This window comes from Apostichopus japonicus, chromosome 3 (assembly GCF_037975245.1).
Source record: "Apostichopus japonicus isolate 1M-3 chromosome 3, ASM3797524v1, whole genome shotgun sequence".
Classification (NCBI taxonomy): Eukaryota; Metazoa; Echinodermata; class Holothuroidea; order Aspidochirotida; family Stichopodidae; genus Apostichopus; species Apostichopus japonicus.
This window is the reverse complement of record NC_092563.1, coordinates 14,283,485-14,303,217: the sequence shown is the minus strand read 5'-3', so window position 1 is coordinate 14,303,217 and position 19,733 is coordinate 14,283,485. Positions and strand designations below refer to the sequence as shown.

The 19,733-nt window shown below is 37.0% G+C and overlaps 2 protein-coding genes across 4 annotated transcripts; one reads left to right on the top strand and one right to left on the bottom strand.

The window, feature by feature from the left end:
* Positions 1 to 3,500: 3,500 nt before the first annotated feature.
* On the bottom strand, positions 3,501 to 13,115 carry LOC139964136 (uncharacterized). 3 transcript variants are annotated; one of them, XM_071965523.1, is made up of 8 exons: positions 11,966 to 13,115; positions 11,157 to 11,274; positions 8,873 to 9,034; positions 8,270 to 8,560; positions 7,487 to 7,687; positions 7,174 to 7,378; positions 5,302 to 5,384; positions 3,501 to 4,355 (listed from the first exon to the last, which is right to left on the bottom strand). In XM_071965523.1, the coding sequence occupies exons 4-6, from the start codon at positions 8,350 to 8,352 to the stop codon at positions 7,294 to 7,296; spliced, it is 369 nt and encodes a 122-aa protein (XP_071821624.1). In that variant the 5' UTR covers positions 8,353 to 8,560; positions 8,873 to 9,034; positions 11,157 to 11,274; positions 11,966 to 13,115; the 3' UTR covers positions 3,501 to 4,355; positions 5,302 to 5,384; positions 7,174 to 7,293. The 3 variants fall into 3 exon arrangements, with proteins under 3 accessions (XP_071821624.1, XP_071821609.1, XP_071821619.1); XM_071965508.1 differs by lacking the exon at positions 11,157 to 11,274; XM_071965518.1 differs by lacking the exons at positions 11,157 to 11,274; positions 11,966 to 13,115 and having other exon boundaries at positions 8,873 to 10,289.
* A 2,611-nt stretch (positions 13,116 to 15,726) lies between these two features.
* LOC139964131 (uncharacterized) lies at positions 15,727 to 19,733 on the top strand. Its single transcript, XM_071965496.1, has 3 exons — positions 15,727 to 16,135; positions 17,679 to 17,822; positions 18,776 to 19,733. Exons 1-3 carry the CDS (start codon positions 16,102 to 16,104, stop codon positions 19,324 to 19,326), a joined length of 729 nt encoding a protein of 242 aa, XP_071821597.1. The 5' UTR covers positions 15,727 to 16,101; the 3' UTR covers positions 19,327 to 19,733.

Sequence of the window (19,733 nt, the reverse complement as noted above, 5' to 3'; positions counted from 1 at the left end):
GTGATTTTCTGTCCGCGTGGACAGGATGAGAGAATAGCACGGATAAATGTATCCTACAAGCTCTTCTGTATGGAAACGTAGTGCAAAAACATCAGGACAGCAAGGCTTCTTTGGAGTATGCCTTTTCTTCTTAATTGCATTTCTTAATGGCAGGATTTATAGAGGAACTTTAGACCAATTTCGCTACATGATGAACGGCTGAAATATATGGTCATTAATGATTTCTTGCATGATACTATTTGGACAGACACAAATAAATGGAAATATCAATTTAATTTAAAATTTATTGCAAATTTAATTCTCCTTCATTTTCTCTGCTGCATAAGATAAATACATTTCTAAACAATGACAAAAGTGCTGCAAGACTCGTGCAACATCCTACGTCTATTGTGACATAGAACAACTGTATCTGTTTCTTTATTTTTAGTACAAGCTGTTTCAAATACTTTGTTTTATAAAAATCATCCAATTTCCCTTCTACTTTTAATACTAATGCTTGACAACCATTGACAATAACAGATAGCCTCACATCTAGTAACTTTTGAAATCTTGGGGATCTCAAGACAAAATGACATTCACATGGGAAAAAAGGTTACATAAATCAAAGTAAACCATGCTTTGGCGTCCACAGTTGTAGCCTAGCAGTATTTGTTGGTCAGGCAATCAATTAAAGGTAGACTATTGTTAATCCAATTATTGACAGGCTGTGAATGTTAACTATGGTGAAAATACTTGGGAATTCCTTTTCATGTGATATATTTTAAGATTGGGCAATGCCTAGCTGGTTGGAAATGGTACTTTGGAAGCAAAATAAAATCATATGGTATAGGAGCAGAGGGTTTGTGTAGGGTGTTTTCGTGTGTTCATGACATGTCAACCATCGAATCATGATATATTGCCTGCAGTCAGGCAGTGCATAATTCATTAGAAGGTATTTCCAAACGAATATCTCACCATGCACAACTGGTATTGATAAACACCAAAAACGTTTGTTGCTACGATGTATTGTTAATGGGCATAAAGGCCTCTAAGCTATATCAATTATTTTCAACAAAAATCAGCTGAAAGTTATGTTGCATTGGCTTCAAATATGCCAGATACTAAAATATGGTCACCTATGGTCAAAATTATTAAACTGTTTTTGTACCACCTGTAGGAAATTTACCTCACTGGGACATTCTGTCCTTTTGCATGTTCTTTTAAAATGTCTGAGAAAAATTTGGAGATTATAAAGACCTCAAGGAAAGTACTTCTTGATGTCACAATACAACTTTGTGGCCAATACAGACTACCTTCAAATGACATGCTGCTGGTCACACTAAGTATCAGGCTTAACATAAATACTGGGAAAGGAGGCTGTGTAAGAACCAGTTCTACTACACTCAGATTGTTTAGTGTTAGTCAAAGTATCTCAATGACTATTGTTCAAATGTTGGGAAAAAAAATCTATTAGGGCTAATTGGGAAATGCAAGCTGAAGCCAGTAAAATCATATTTGTACACAATTCACACAACTTAGTATCAGTTAACATTTCTCTTGCTTTTGTCTACATATTTGGCCCACCTTTTCCTTTGACATTAAATAAATATTCTTTGCACTAAAAGTTTGGTCTTGACACAGTCAACAGTATAATCACCTGAATCCTTTACTGGGGAGCATCCAAGGCCAGTCAACACTGAAAATAAAAATACACATACATACATATACATACATATACACACACATATACACACACATACATATACACACATATATATATACAAAACGTACAAGTGCAGCTGTCTACAATAAATGATCCAGATTACCATTTTGTAAATAAAATAGCAGCAAGATAAATAAAACAATTATACTATCTATACACATTAATTCTGAATTTTGGTGTTATTGCTTTGTTTCTCAGATTATACCTAGTAGTTTCTCGAAGTAGAGAGTTAAGTTCGGTATGCAAAGAATGTCTGTCATTTCTCTGTATGCAATTTACACTTCTAATGAACTCATTTTTAGCAGCATTGTTTACAGTACTCATAAGAAAGTTAAAATCTATATTAAAAATTCTAGAACAATACTTTAAAAAAAAAATTCTCTTATTATCTTTAATTAGTAAAAAGTGATACCAAGCAGAAACAGCATATATTAGGTGTGGTAAGATATTGGCAGTAAAAACTCTTTTGCTTACATCAACATGAAAATATGGAACTATATACGATAGAGTTGAGACTATGAAGTACACCCGTTTAAGTATTCTGCTTATATGACCAGTGAAACTTAGTTTGTCATCAATACAAACACCTAGATATACTGTATGATGAGTGCGTTCTACTTCTGCATCTTTAATTGAGATTTTAGTTAACTTACATGATACAAGACCTTTTCTACGAAAACGCTTATTCAGTTGCAACAACTACATAATGCATCACAGATAAAGAAACTATATCCCAGTTGTTACTTGCCTTGATATACTTGAATGGCATATGAGGACAGCTGTCAAGTAGCATGTATGCATAAACCAGACTGTGGTTTCTATGATCCAACATGAGTATCCTTTTATATGAATGGGACATACTGACACACTTGATCTTTAGTAATACAGCAAGAAGTGACAAACAGTATATTCACAATGACAGATGCTGACACAAATGACCACTGATAGCCTGCTTGTACTCACTCAATGTGATACATACTACAGTAAATATGAGATTTCTTCCAGCTTCCTCATCTTGAGATATCAAGTTTTAAAGGTTTACAAAATTTGACCACTGTTAATCTCCACAATAACAAAGGCCTCTTTTAGCCATGTGGTATACTTACAGACTAAATATGATATCTGTTCAGCTTCCTTTCTTGAACTTATAATTTTTACAAGGTTTTCACAACTTGAACCCTGTTTACCCTTTGACATCCACCTCAAAAATATAGGATATAATCAATTAAAAAAAAACCGGATTTCCGTAAAAATACGGAAGACTTACATCCCTGTCAATATGATTCACATACATGCCAAATCTTATATTTTCCAAGCTTCCCTTCTAGAGATAGCGTGTTTGAAGCCAGGTGTCATACCGCACACACAAGTATTAACGCATAGGTTTATTAAATCAGCAAACAAATTAAGCATTGATATTGAGATGACGCAATATGACAAATCATTTTTTTCTAACCCATACCGTCACGACTCTAAGTTTATGCTTAGAACTAACAATGAATGTATGCTATATCAAGTGAGCTGGCTTCCCTCATCTTGGAAAGATAATTGTTCTGCTTGTTTTAGCCAGTTTTCTGTTAATTAGTACCTATTCGTGTGACCAAAGCAAAGCATAGCAGAACAGAATTTAAAAAATTAGATGGTGAATGTAAAAATTCCATTTACCTGAAGAAAGACGAACTAACTGCCATTTACTGTCCTGGATGTGACACATGAGTTTATAGATTACAACTACCAATAGCACAACTTAATTTCTACGTGTGGTAAAATATATGCTTGTTATGTGAGACTTTTGTTAGAATTTTGTCACCTTAGAGTCCTTTGAACTTCACAATCAACAAAAACAATCCCAGGATTTACTTATACCATCATTCTGACTGGAGTTCTCTGGGAACATTGCTCTTGATTCAACCTTACAATGCCATTACTAAATGCATTATAAGATAATAGAAATACTAATTCTATTCAGTATACTAATTGTGTGCACATTTTCCTCCTTGCCAGGGGGAGAAAAACAGACCCTTTGATATATATGGAGGGGGTGGAAGTGTGTGTGTGAGGGGGGGGGGTTTATGAATTGAATTGAAACCAATCTAGTGTGGTTTGAACAGAGGGAATGTGTGAATTAAATATTGCTTAATATAAGGACACTTATTGCCGGTTCCAAAAAGTGCTATCTGACGGCATTTATGCTTTGTTTTTCTTGTTGCTTGCTGTTTTTAATCTATCTTGCACATATAAACATACTTAAACTTTAAACGGGATTTTTTTTTCTGGAATTGTCTATCAGTGGGGGTGGGGGGACAAACAATAACGATATGCACGAAAGAAAGAAACCATTTTATCATAAATTATCAAGTTCTTGTCTTAACCACTGGTTGTTATACTCAAACACCTGATTATCTCCAACCTCATCATATTCAGCTTGGATAGCCTCCCTTCATATCCTGGTGAAATGCTCTGATCACCCTTGGCACCAACCTATACCTATACATAAAAGTTTAAAATTATTGACTGAATAGAGAAGTTAATAAGTAACCACATTCAAGCTGAAAAAATGCATGTTTACACCACATATCATATTGAAGGTGGTACAAGGTGGTAGAGATGGTCCACAGCATGAGAGACAAGAACGTCATTGAGGTAACTCAGCCTGCAAAAAAAAAGGACGCATGAATAGTAAGCATTGCTTCAAAGTTACAGAAATTAAATAGAAAGTACATATTACTGTGAAAACATGATTTCAGCAATCATTACGAATGGGTACTTCAAATTAATGTATGTTGCAGCATTCGGTAATAACAAGATGAAGCATTCAGACTAGCAATATTGTTTATTGCCACAAATACAGATCTGATCCTCCATGAGCATGCGAGCATTCAGACTAGCAAGTTGATCACCTCATTTGTGGGGTCTGCTTGATCCTCCTTAAGCATGCGATTATTCAGAGTATAGCAACTTGAATCCCCAAGTGTGGGATCTGATCCTCCTTGAGCATGCGAGCATTCAGATATACAGTATGGCAAGTTGATAGCCTATTGAAGTCTGTACGCATTCCTGTGTATTGTATCAAGGCAAGGTTAGGGTGAGATCTGATCAAGTGTGACCTATGTGCAGCACTAAGGTCACGTCTCGACGTAAGTCAGTGTTATATTCAAATTTTCTGGCAGGACGGGCCAACAGTTCAAGCACTCAATCACAGAAAGTAAAATTCATGACAAGGCAAGGCTTAGGGCGATAAACTTACAAACAATGATATGACCAGAAGGACTGGATCCCATTTTTCAATAAGAAGTTCCTTTAAATGCAGTGCTTAACCATTGAAAGTATACATATCATTACTATATAGCACAACAAAAGTTTGCAACAAGTAGCGAAACATCTCAAAGCGTTTGGCCGAGCGATGATGATAGGTAACAGGTAGAGCACCTTTATCATTAATATTAATCAATATTTGTTTCTGCTTGAATTTTGAGAGTTGCTTAAGCACTACAAAATTTTGCTTGTAACTGCCAATGTATACCACCGAGGTTGGTATCAGTAACTGCATGATTATGGAGTGCATATAATCCCACTTTAATAAAATATTTAACACTTACTGTACTTCAAACTTTTTTAGTTTCTTCAATTGGTCATACAACTGCTTTGTGGAACTTGAAGAAAAACTGTTGCAAACAGATCTCTGTTGAATCAAAGCAAAGAACACAATCATAGCACACTGGAAACTTACTTAACCATGAATTGTAAAAATAGGCCTGGGGGGGGGGGGGGAGTCTTAAAAAACAAATTTCCAGAGGACAAGAAATTCGGGCAAAAGTCCTGAAAATTCGGGCAGCCTAAGAGGAGAAACTATATATATATATATATATATATATATATAAATATGCAGTAGCTTGCCCAAATCTTTTTCAAATTTTTGCCCGACAATTCATTGATTTTCTTTATTTAGCATCATGATGCCCGAATATTTCTGTGTAACACCACCGTAAGCACAGCTCACCTGGGCTACCATGCTTTTTGAGCGATCAATTTTTTTTCTAACTAGTCAACTGTATACTTGGACATCTCCGACATGAGTGTATATAAGAAACATTTTCTTTTTGATGGAATGGATGGTGGGGGGGGGGGGGGAGTGCCTACAAACCTAGAAATACAGGTTTATCATATTCTTTGTTACATTTTATACTGTTTTGTGAGACAAATTGCAGTCTCACCCGACACAGCGACATTATCCCGCCTACGTGTCGTTGAACAATGTATGTTTTTCTGGAGGTAGCTGAGTACTGTGTTAAAATAATAAATACGGTAACTAAATATGAGCTTAAAAAATATACTGTCCTATTTTTCCTCTTCAAAGTGATGTAACCATTTTTTCTTCTTCTAATTTGCCAAATTATTGGGGAAGTGTAAATTTCTAAAATGTGAGATTATAAAATAAAGAATGTTTATATGCAACTTGCAAGGCCTCAGATGTGCCGTTTCCGGCAATCTGAGAGGCTTTTTTTGCCAACAATTTTCTTGTACGCTACGCGCCAACCGATGGTGGCGCTCTGCTTAGATAGTGTCACGGGAACTTTCGGGCACAAAACTCTCTGCCCCCCAAACTGAAATGGTCCCGTACGCCTATGACCTCGGCCCACAACATTAGGCTTCTGTACTAAATGTGGTACAATTACATATCATATATGCGATCGTTCCAAGCTTCTGAAATATTATGTTTAGGAAGGTGCGTTAGTGTAGGGACAGGTTAGAGGGGAGTGAGGTAACTTTGGCATTTTTTGACTTCAAATGACCTTTATGACCTCCGACAAAATCAAACAGTTTCTTTTACTCAATGTTATGCACTATCTTACCAAGTACGAGATCTGCCCAAGCTTCCAATATTAAGATACCATGTTTACAAGGTTTCACAATTTGACCCGAATGACCTTTGACCTCAAACAATACAATACGCTTCTTGTACTCAACAATGTACTCTTTTGCACAAACTATGGGATCAATCTAAGCTTCGATTTTTACAATGTGGGCGGTACAAAGACACGCACACACACGCCAGCCATGAATGAATAGGTTACGATTATTATCAAAGCCAGGAAAGCTGCTCTTCAGAAGTTGAACATTAAATTGCAGAGTTTCAAACTGACATCACATAAAATTATCTTCTCAAAACTAAAACAAATGAAATTTAATTTCTGAAAACAATTGTCAGGAAACTGAAGTTTTCTTCTAATTAACTTATTCCCGTCTTTATTATTGTTGGCAATAATGGTTAATTTGTTAGGCCATTAAGTCGAAACTGATTTATTGTGTGAAGACAGCTACAGCACTTTACCCTCACATAAGCCAGCAAATACTCAGAACTGATTAAGTTGCTGATTATTTTTAAGGAAATTCTGGAGGAATCATGCCAATCCTCCTACTCCCCCCCACCCCCCCCCCCCTCCAAAAAAAAAACTGCAAAGAAATCTTACTTGTGCAAAATTCTTTAAGTAAAATTGAATTGAATTTCTTCTTCTGAGGAATGCCTGTGGTACTGTTAATAAGTGTGTACAGTACTTTCTCATTCACAGCCTTCACTTCATACGGCCCAATTAGCCAAGAGTTCTCGAGCTTCCCTCCTCTTCGGGCATCCTTTCTAGCATTCCGTACCAGAACACTGGCACCAACTTCGAAGCTCTGAATAAAATAAAATCCAGCAGATATACGTAAACATCATAATACAATGCATATGTTGCCATTCATTTAATTACAACTTCAATGTACAACATAGCATTATATAATTACCTTTTTTGGTGCCTATTATCCAAATTCTTTTTTTGCCGTTCTTGGGCTTTGCCAATATTTTCTTTCACAACACCTTTGATTATGTCCCGCGACTGTGACATGAGTTGAAAAACCCTCTCCCGCTGTGCATCGCTGCAGTCTGTAGTAGGAGCTTCTGGTTGGACAATGGAGTCTTCCATGTCGACTGGTCGCAATGGCTCTCTGGATATATGAAGATAAATTAACATTCAATTATTCACAACACTTTGTTGACTGAAGAATAAATAAATTTTTATATATTTTATTTTCACTATTAAGACCATTGAACCAGATATTTGAGTCACATATCACATACTCAAACCAGCACAAATATAAAACCCTTATATATATTCTGTGCTGTTATAGGTCCAACTTGCATACCAGTCAATTATGATAAATATATAGTATATGAAAAACAAAACCAATGTCAGTGGCATTAATTGCATGTATCTTTTGAATTTAATGGGCATGTATTTACAGTTTAATGAATGTTCATATTTTGTACTTGCTGCAGAGTGTACCATATACAGGGTTAATATTTATTTGTTTAGATATTATAACTTAAATTGGGTTATTGATGGTCCTCTATTTAGCGTTTTTTCCCAGGACCTGGGATGTGTCAAATTAGATTTTATCGTACAGAGGACTGGTGTAGCTATGCAAGATTTGTCCAAACTCTCTTATCCCTGATTGCTTTTTCTCTGTATATGGCCTTAGCAAATGTAAATATCTATTCAGCAATGGCAGGTTTAAATTATTACAAACCTTCCAAACATCACAGCAAAAGGTGAAAGACCTATTGAACCATGTTTGGCTGTATGGTACCCCATGAGAATTGAAGACAGCATTTCATCTCAGTCATGTTGGTTTTCATTGACAACCTTGATAGGTGACCTTTGCAGAGTTTGGTTGAATCTTTCATCAAGCCCATTGGTCTGTGGGTGGTAGCTAGAGGATTCTCTGTGGTCTACCCCTATCATGTCAAACAGGGACTTGTTCAGAGCATTAAAAAATTCTCCTCTCTGGTCTGAGATGACAATTTTCATGCACCCAAATCTAAATAAATGGAAACATTTAAATAACTATTGTTAAAGTATTGATTACGAGTAATGTAATGAACTACTGGCATCTGCAGAATGGCTACATGGTTTAATCAGGAAATCATTTCAGCACTGATTTAAAAACAAAAGTAAGTTAAAAGCACTGACCATATCCCACTAACATTTCATTGACATTAACTTAAGAAACAACTTCTATAAATTCCTGTAACCATTTGGCCGCTTTCTGGGTCACAGTTAAAACAGTGCAAATGCAGGTCTGCATAACTAATTCCATGTAAAGTAGAAACAAAAGTAGATGGATATTTACCTGGCCATGGTTTCAAACAGAAAGTTTGCAACAGTTTTTGCTGTTTTGTTTCTGTACAGCAACAGCCTCTGGCCATTTTGAAAAATAGTCACATAGGGTTTATATGATGTACTTATTTCCATTGATGGTCTCTGGAAGGGGTCCAATCATATCCACACCCATCTAAAAAAAGAAGTAAAATGGCATTCAGAACCATACACAATCTAATCATACGAACTGATGTTCAAGTGATTTATATCTGAGTTTTGTAAAGTGCTAAACATTCAATTGTTTTTTTATTTTTTATTGTAACTCACACTGGAAGACTCTGTTACCAATTTTTTTCTTCATTACCAAACCTATTACTTACTGACTTGTCAAACCCAGCTGTTATATGGAAGTCCAATGGGAAATCTCTGAAGTGAGATGCAAGTCACATGCAGTGATCTAGCTGACAACCTAGATGGTAATTGTCACTAGGGACTATCATAGGCCTGGTAACCATTTTCATCACCTTTGAATGTGGGGTGGGGGGGGACAGATGTATAAGTACCTGGATGAGTGATTGATAGTTAGTCAGAAAATTGCCTTGGAATCTGTCAGTGAGATGACAGGGTTACACCTAACTGATGTAGGAAGCATACATTGGTACAACCTATACTTTGGTATCTATATATTGTAAGCATTTAGAAATGTTACAAATTAATCTTTGAATGGAATTTGCAGAATTTTTTATATTAATGACAGAAATTCACACTGTAGAGTTACAGTATGGAAGGAAAGACTTCTTGGTTATTAACCAAGTAGCAAATTTTACTTAAATAGATGTTGAAATAAGCATATGGGTTCATTGGGGATGAATTTTGGACAAAAGGCTATATGGCTCTGTTGGTACTTTAGTTATGAACTGCATATGAATGTACGTACCTAGGACATTTTCTCGGATACTTCTTTATGACAACAATTCAAGTACTGAACTCTGTTATGTTCATGTGTCATTCTTGCTTCATATTACAATTCAGTTTTCTTTTCATTTTGAAATTCATATCAGATAATTATGAAGTCCTATGTAAAGGTTTTCCTGTTGCTTTAATTATACGCAGCTAAAAAAAATACCAAAATGTGTTCTTAGCGAAATTTGTGTTTATGGCTGCAGTACATGAAAATTCCCGACAGTACTGCGAGCCATTAAGTCTACTGAATGTACCACCATCATGATCATCTTTAATATATGCTTAGTAAATTATAACTTTAAGAACAAATGAATGAGCTAGATCTTTCATTCTCTGGACAATCTCCACACATGCTCCTTATACTCTTGCACTGGCCAACAAAGGGATGCAAACTTTAAGCATCGGTTGATAACTTGATATGCATATGGTGAATGACTTTGCAGTTACAATCATGCAAACAAATATTGCTTTTAGATGACAAAAAAAAAGTGATTTAGTGATAAGCTGCTTGTGAACAGTATTTTCGACCCAGGCCTAGCATTAATAAGCTGAACGCATAAGGTGGTCCATATGTATTCCATTAACATGTAAGGCCTATGAGCTAGGATAGGTATTTGAAAAAAAACATGTTACACAACTTCCATTGCAGATTCCATCAAAATCAGGTGTACATGTGCCTCCTGCTGAAATGCAGATGAAAATAATACTTAGGTGGTGAAATTGTCACCACTCGTGTCCTACAAGGACTCTTACAGAAATTGAAATGAACCTGATATTTCTATTGATTTAGCCACCTTCTCAGATCCCTTTCTTTCAAATTAGGGTCTTATACCAAAATACTCCTATCATTTGGTCAAATAAGTTCATGATAACATGTGGGATAAAAACGAAAGCAAATTGTTGTGCATTTTTATTTGCTTTTTTTTCAATTGTTTCTCTCCACAACCAGCTATCCTCCTGAATAGAAATTTATTCACCCACCCTCAAATTTGTCAAAGAGATTACACTAGGCCTATATTAGTTTTTTAGGTCCATTCTGGTCACTATTCTAGCAATACTACAGTATATCACCAAGCAGTGTCTACATGTGATAATACATTGCAAATTTAATATAAATGATATAAACTTGGTCCATGGAGCTACTGTATAATCCCAGGTTTATAGCTCCATGGTTTAACCTGCACTAATTTAATTGCAACATTGTTTTGTGCATATATTAACAACCTTAATTACTGTGGAAGAATGTTTAATGAATATTCATACCATAACCATGTACATGTTTGCATAATTAAAATATCACCAGCAAAGAGGCCCATTAAACTTATTAAAAATTATTAGCCAACACAGCTAACCTTCTGACAATGAAGTGATGGGCAGGTGGCCAACTGATTACCTATTGCATATATTTGACCTGCTGCAGTGTCTGTGCACATCCCGGCACCAATAAATTAAAAAAATATGGGAAAACCTCTAAAAAGAAAGAGATAATAAAGTAACACTTATTAATTTAATTGATCCTCCAAATGGACAAGACAGGGACCCCCCCTCTCCCTTGCTACCTTGTGTTTTAACTAGTAAGGGGACTAATCCCAGGACATATCTTTCAGAAAATCTGAAAAGTCCTATCCTGAAGATTTCTTTGTTTTTAACCTAGCAATTCCAAACACATAATCATTATTGAAATTAAAAGCTTGTATACTCATGGTAGCATGGGTACACAATACACAGCTGATATGTAACTGACAGCTGATCTGGGAGTTTTGGCAGCTACCAGAGTAACAAAAATTATACCAAATAGGCTTTATTTCAGAGATTGCCAATCGGAGTGGCTTGAATTTGAATAAAGCAAATTATTTGCAAATAGGGTTACCTCTCGAAGTCCTACACCTAGGCTACAGTAGGCTAGCCTATAGTAGCCTAATACTATTCGTGTCTTGCCGAATAATTATGCATTACGATATTCTCTACCACTAATAAAGTTTTGACTTTTCAGTTCTACTCTTAGTCTTAGGTGATTACAAATAATAAAATATACATATAATCTGCAAGGCCCAAATGGCCAATGCACTTAGTTCAAGTTATATGCATATCTATGGAATCATTTTCTTCAGTGGACATAATTCCTAAAAGTTTTATACAAATAAACAAATAATACACTTACCGCCAAACCCTTCTTGTAAGCTTTAATTTTGTGGGCTTTGGCCAAGGGCCTATCTTCGTTGCCATGTGGGCCGACGTAAACTAGATCGGCATCTCCCGTCAGTCTAAAACTCTTCGATCTTCCCCTTATCGATCTTTCTAGATTTATCGTAGACTTTTCAGGGTACAGTCCTGACGAAAGATATTTTCCAATGATAATGTAGGCCTACTCGTCATCGGTATCCAGGTCAGGAGAAGTCATCTTGTAATATCAGATCGGGCTAAGTAAGTTAACGGTCTCAACTATTAATGCAATTACTGTGCGTGCATATATGCAGCTACTAAGAAATTTTGGGCCTGCGACATGTAACGACGTAGACGGCACATTCGGCTTACTTCACTGAGTAAATAGCAGTATACATTTTACAGTAGAATGCAAATACGCATGTCACACCTATAACGTAGAGCGGGAGATTTCCACATTTCCCGCGTACTGAATAAAATATATTGACTCTGACCAGGGAGTTTTTCCATAACAACTCCCTGCTCTGACCCCGGATTTGACCTCCATGCTCCGGATGGCGGGGAACTATCACCGCCGCGTATCGGTTAAAATACATTTACCTTCGACCTACATGGTTGATCTTTCTCCAACGTTTAGAAATTCCGACCTTCCAAACAACTACCCTAATGGTAGTAACGATTGATAAGCAGCAGAGTCAGACAGACATGACTAACTAGTTCGGAAGATAAGTTTAACATTCATAATGCAGCCTTCTGACAGTCGACGATCGAAATAGAGCGGACAGCGTCCCTCTGGAGTGTAGTCTCCATGATAATAATAACATTTTGCCGCCTCTTCCCACAACAGTCGACACTCGAAGTATTAGTTATACTTTAACCGAGTTTTGAGGGTGATGCTGACCGATATATAACATTGTCAACCTGGTCTTCGCTAGTAAATTACCTCCTTTTAAGTAATAAGGGAACGTAGATAGGGCCAGAAATGTTTGTCACTCAACAGAACCACGTTAAAGCTCTTTGAAGAGAACCCGGACACTTTCCACGGTGACGTAGAAAGCAAGGGAAAGTGTCCCTGAGACACTATTCACGCAAATGAGACACTATTTCCTAGTAATAAGTGTCCTACGGACGCCCGGACCCTCATTACTGCCACACTGGCACTATGGCCCCTGGCAATAAGGGTTTTCTAAAACATCTGTATGGCGAGTGAAAGAGGAATTGTTAGAGCAAATGCGACGAAGACGAAGTGCTTGACTGTAGGCAATTCCAGAATAGCAGTGGCGGGGATGGCAGCTAGAAGAATGGGGATACTGGTGTGTGTCTGTGGGCTTAATGTATAGCGGAGAGAGAACCGTGTTCCTTGCGTATAGTCACGTCGGGGAAGTTAACCTGTTGGTGAGCGTAATGAATGTAATGTTGCTGTGCTAGGAATTAATGTTATTTATCAAGGTGAGCAGGCTATCTTCATCACTGGTCCAAACGAAGATGTCATCAACGAAGCGCCACCAGATAATAGGACGACGGGGAGCATGCATTCTTCAAGGCTAGACATAAACAGGCAAGCAAATGAAGGAACCATCGTGATACCCATGGCAGTCCCGTGTCTTCGAAGGTAATGCTTGTCCACGAACGTGAAGTTTTGTGAGAACCGGTTGTATGAGGACTTTGATGTCAGAGATGGTGGACAAGGTAGACCTTCTTGGACAGGGCTGCACAGGTAGCTATGTTACCTTCAGCATGAGGCCAGGATTTTATATTTTTCCACAACATTCGAGTTAAGTGTTGTTTTATGTGAAAATGAGATTTGTTGACGATAAGATCAGGATTCGTCGAAACATCAATACTATAACGTAGGCACCCTTTGCGAGAGTTATATTTTTTTAGGTACCAAGATAGCGCGAGCGACCTTCGAATAGCTGCACAGTGTATTGTAGTCAGCAGGTGAGATATGGATTCTATGTATAAATGTATGTGGTATGTACTCGCATGTACTCTCGAGTAATAATAGGCCTAATAATAATTATAATTATAGTACAGTCTGAGGTTTGTTTCTTGACTAAACGTGTGGACTAGTAATATCAACTCTCTGTGAAAATGAACTAATTATCAAACTGAATGAGTTTCCTTTTCTGTAAAACATGAACTTCAACTTCAACTCAGCCTCCGCTGGGATATGGGAATGTTTACCTCTAAATCGCACATAGCAAGATTTTTCGCGGAATCGGTCTGTGAATTGGCACGGTTGAGGTAATCGTGCGTTAAACCAGTTCTTTTGGCGTGAACAAACAAGTTTCTTGTTGCAAACTCACGAAACAAAGATGTTGGACAATTCCATTATAATACAGGGAAAATTTATGGCAGTTTTCGTTCAAAATGTATACGTGCTCAAATATTAACCAGCTTTCCAAATTTGTCCTAAGATATTCACAAACTGGAAATCAATTTTGAGGTTTCAAACAAAAAATCACTCTGGCAAATGCCAAGTGGTATGGTTCACAAATGAACGTGTCACTGGCTTCCAATTTTAACTTCCCTGAACAAAAGTGTTGTTGACGGTTCAACTGTCATAAAAACGATGACAACAAGCGTTTGATATAATCAATTTTTTCCTTTTTTTTAAAAAGAGAGCTAAATTTAAATAAAAAAGTGATTTTGTTAATGAAACAGCGTTTTAAATGACTTTATAGGTTGACACAACGGAGCAGAGCATGGGGAAAATGCAGGTTACGTTTGTAGATGGCAATCGGATTAGGTATTACATAATCCCAATACAAAGAAAGGGTTTATAGATTTCTTATCCTGAATCTAATTCGATGTCAAAATGACGAGGGCTTTTCCTGTCCAATAAAATGAATTTTACAAAAGTTTTTAGGGTAGAGAAATATAAATGATAAAACCACTTGAAATGATTTGACCAAATGACAAGGGACAAGAGTTATACCAGGTTTTCTTGGTTGCTATGGGCCGAAATCAACAGTAAGATCTGTGTTTCCAATAGGATAATCAAAGAATCACTCCTCTTTTAACTGGAAATTGACGAGGCCCTTTCTCAAGATATTATAGAATTAGACTTAAAGCAATTGAAAGAGAAAGGTTTAAATTGTCCAATGGTGAATGAAATGCGTTGATTTAGCTATAGGCTTAGGCCCGAGGGGCTCAGTAAATGAGAAATAATACTATCTAGCAGAGTGAATCAGTGCGCAACTTATGACACTTATATACCAAACATTCCCCTATATCCATAGGCGTAGGAGCCTAATTTGATTTAGGGGGGCTGTAACGACTTGCCCGAAAAATATAACCAATTTTTATTTCGCGCGCTACTCGCGCGTTCAATATGTTAATGTGCTATCATATAGGCATCCATCAGTTATTACATCACATTGCCGATAACCGATGAATGCCTATATGACACGCACAATAAGGGGTTGAACGCGCGCGGAGCGCGCGAAAAATTTTGGTTATATCCGTATTGGTTAGAATTATTGGGGAAGTCGTTACAATTATAACGATAATAATAATATCAGTTTAACCATTGTTGGGGGGGGGGGCTGCAGCCACCCCGCCTCCTACGCCTATGCCTACATCGGCCATTATTTCTGACATCTTGTGCAGCTGTTGGGCATTGTTATGTAGTATTCATCCAATATTTATACAGTTGCCTGTCATCAGAAGCTGTTAATATAATGCATGGTTGAAGCTATTGAATGGCCAGATTGACACATATAGGCCAACTTATCGTGCATGTGTGAACGTCATAAGTTGATATAAGGAAGTAACACCGGCTTCTTCCAGTCCCGGATTCCATTGCGTTACCCTATATACCCTGTCACAAAAAGTAAACGACTGCATGACGTAAGGTATAGAATAGGGAAATAAAACTGCGCAGGGGATACCAACCATGTAGAACAATTTCGAAGATTGGAGTAACGTAATACAGCAACTTGCCGGGCGTTTGAACAAAGTTGCCGTAGGGAGGATTTGAATGTGTTTCTATATTCAACCCTAATGTTCCAAAGATTATTGTACTTGACATTGTCGGCTATAGCCAAGGTAGAGGAATTAATAGGTTGGCTTGAGGGTATCAACCTGATGTCGTATGATTGAGTATTGACATTCGTTTTCTGTCTCCATATGGACACCACTACTAGTACGAAATTGCAAACGGGTAAGACAAAGCCCATTTTTATATTTTATATTCTACTGATCGATAGATGAATCATACATAATTAACAATAATTATGATATCATTATGTATGCATATAGTTAGGTTTTAACTTCTTCTGAAAATTTATGTATTGTTTCAGTATTGTTATACATTGAATCTTGATGTACATTTTATCTTAAGTCTGCTTGTCATAGAAAGGACCATGTATGAATGGGTGGGGTGGGGTGGGGGAGCGGTTGTGGCGACGTATACATGATTGAGGTGAGGATTAGGATGGATGAATAAATCACTGAGCCAAAGTATTGCTAATATGGTTTAACACATTTATACCTTTTTGGTGTGTGCGCGTGTGTTTTGAATGGGAGAAGGTGGGAAAGGGGGGTGGAGGGGTGACCTATACTATTTTTTGTAAAGTACTTGTAAAAGCAAGAGCTAATATGAAATCATATTATTACTCAATCAATGAAACTTTGTGTGTCGTGAAGATTTTTTCTGGATCAGCTAAATGGTTAACTATTCTGAATAGCAGTGTGAACATAGCTTGTTGGACATAGAGTAGTAATGCTACAATGCAAAAGTCAAATCATTTGAATCAAGTTTCTTCCGACTTCTTGCATGATTGAAATTGATATAGTTCTTGTGAGTTGGTAGTTAAGAAGGTACAGTCGGTGATGTTTGACTGACTTTCAATATTTTCATAAGACTCGTTTATATGTTCAAATGTGCCCAAATGTCAGGCAGAGTTCCTGTTAACAGTTGTTAACGCTTGAAACTGACTTCATTTTATGTTAGAAATAACAATAATGATGGGGTCAAATAGCTTTGATATAAATATATAGTATAAAATATAAAGCATGAATTTTGGATAGGTATATGTATAACTCAACAGGAAGGACCAAATACGCCCGCTTTGAAAGGAATTTAGTTACAAAATGTGTTTCATTGACATTCGCTATATTATGCCATGTCCAGCCAAGTCTTTAAGATTGGATATAATAGGAGATGCTTACTAAGTCGAAATCGTAAAGGTTAATCAAGTTATTGTGTCACCAAAATATTGCCACACAGTATACTTTGTTACAATGCTCTTTCAACTGAATATTACAGTATTTCTTTAACTCCCAATGGATGTAAACGCTCACAATTGTTTAGGTAAATTCCCGTGTCTGTCTTCATTGGACTATACGTTTTGAATGACTTTGTCCTTTTGAAAATCGTTGTGGCGTCAAATGGTACATTCTGATTCAAATAGTTAGGCTACAACTTAGGCCTTATGTTAGGTCTGCACGCAAGGCTGGGCAAATAACTATGCCATATACTTTTTAATTTGTGTGTGTGACTGCATGTGAGAAAGGAATGGGTCAGTGTGCACCGACCCCACGACCTTGGATCTACGCCTGAATTATAGTAATAACTTCACATTTACACTCGTGTATGACAGGAAAGTATATATAGTCGAAATTACTTTCAAATCTGTCTGAAACAAGATATAATAATTAAAGCCTTTTTTTTGGTTTATTCGTCCCTTTCGTTTATTTTGTAGATCACGGAACCACTACATATGGAACAACAACAACAACATCTACTAGTACCGGTTATACCATCACAAATCAGTTAACTAGCGCAGAGGTTACAGCAACAACGAACAGTATCATGATGTCGACTAAAGGAAATAATGAAGACTCCAGTAAGTATAGCCTATGTTCAAAACAGTCAAACAAACAAACAGAAAAATGAATAATAAAATTGAATAAATATATAAAATATTATTGTACGTATCACTACGTTCAATAAAAACTATTACAACAGTACTGTGATATCCTTTTGCCCACTCATTAATTTTGAAGCTGTAACTGTAATGTCTGACACTGCAGTTTATGTGGAAGTATAATGTGAGAGCTAGTTCGGGCCAGGGGCCAATGACGTCACCTCTCCCCCGCGTTCCACTTCCCAAATATATATATATATATATATATATATATATATATATATATATAGGATATATATAGGCTATATATATAGGCCTATAGATGTATATATATATATGTATATATATATATATATATAATTGAAATCGTTATATATATATATATATATATATATATATATATATATATGTACATATAGTAGGGTGGGTGGGGGTTGGTCGGGCGGTGTGGATGGGTTGGGGAGGCTACACTTTATCATCGAAATTCCATCAACTTTTATTGGTCACATCTGGGTAATCTAAAATATAGGCCTACACCATATCAATCTGCACATGAGTGGCCATTATTTGATGAGAGAGTTGAAATCAGGTCACTTTCGGTACTAGGGGACAACGACGGTTGTTCCCCGTTTGTGCTGGCACTGTGCGGCCGATTAACTGAGGCTGCATGCAGGTAATGCATGCAGGTAAACAGACCTTTCAGAAATTCAACATATAAAACTTACTGTAGGAATAGTGGAGTGGGCCTCAGTGAGGGACGAGGGCATGGGAGGCTGGTGTTTAGCTATACCTCTTTAGTCCTAGTTACACCCTCTAGTCTAGAACATCTATGCGCAGACACGCGAACCTTGCTTTTTTAATAAGATTTTCCGTCTTTAGCAACGACATTGTCACATATATAAAAGTTCAGACTTATTACTTTCTCCATGCAGGTCTTCCGATCTTCATACTCGCTGGGACTACAGCACTCGGATTCCTGTTGTGGATTACCACTCTGCTGATTATTTGCTTAAAGCGATATTGTAAGAAAACGAATACAAAGAAAACAAGGAAAGAACTAGTCAAATATCCGGTCTCTGCCCCACCAGACAGACGCCCGCCTTTGCGTACAGAGAGTAGAGGCATAGACATGGGTAGCAACTTATACAATAGGTCGAGCGATGTGCTGCCCCTGGCGACTACAAGTAAATCCGAATCATTTTACGATGCTTCACCAAATACACAAAATAGCATTCACACTAACACAGGGATTCCGGAACAAGATAGCCCATATATCACTCGTGTAGATAGCCATTTGAGTACTACAGGCGAATACCTTGATTCAGTGGTAATGCAAAGCAGCGTGGAAGAAGAAGAAACCCCACGGAATTCACATAGAGTTTCGGCACTACAGAACGAACTGATGAAAAATCTTCACCCGGCAGCAGGCCGAGAGAGTAAGCTTGCGGATCTGAATTTGTATGAGACCGTTACCGACCACTAACAGATTTATCATACGCTTTAAGTAAGACTAGGTTTCTTTTACTAACACTCAATTGTCAAATGAAACTACTACGCACCATAGAAATTCAACTACTTCAATTTCTATGCTACGCACAGAATCACACACGCACACGCACGCGCGCGAAGACTTGTTTACTATTGTATTACTATTAGCTACAACTGACGACATTGTCCTTATTTTAACTCTTTGTCTGGACAACTGATTACTATTGTCCCCTGTTGTTTGACAATTGGTGAAAAATAAATTCCTTTTGTACGATGTTACCACTGGAACAAAAAGAGTAATTACAGTTAATAGTTCCAATACCATTTTTCCTAGTTACATATAATCATAGATGCACGGATGTACGGAAATGCCTCAGTGAAATACCCCCCCCCCCCCCACAC

Bases quoted from the DNA above. Each gene is read 5' to 3' on its own strand.
- LOC139964131 (XM_071965496.1), top strand. From the start codon at position 16,102: ATGGACACCACTACTAGTACGAAATTGCAAACGG. The intron at 16,136-17,678 runs GTAAGACAAAGC...TTTATTTTGTAG, and splicing joins TAGTACGAAATTGCAAACGG to ATCACGGAACCACTACATAT. The intron at 17,823-18,775 runs GTAAGTATAGCC...TTCTCCATGCAG, and splicing joins AGGAAATAATGAAGACTCCA to GTCTTCCGATCTTCATACTC.
- LOC139964136 (XM_071965523.1), bottom strand. From the start codon at position 8,352: ATGCTGTCTTCAATTCTCATGGGGTACCATACAGCCAAACATGGTTCA. The intron at 7,688-8,269 runs GTTTGTAATAAT...TCATATATCCAG, and splicing joins TTTGCTGTGATGTTTGGAAG to AGAGCCATTGCGACCAGTCG. The intron at 7,379-7,486 runs GTAATTATATAA...TATTTTATTCAG, and splicing joins GATAATAGGCACCAAAAAAG to AGCTTCGAAGTTGGTGCCAG.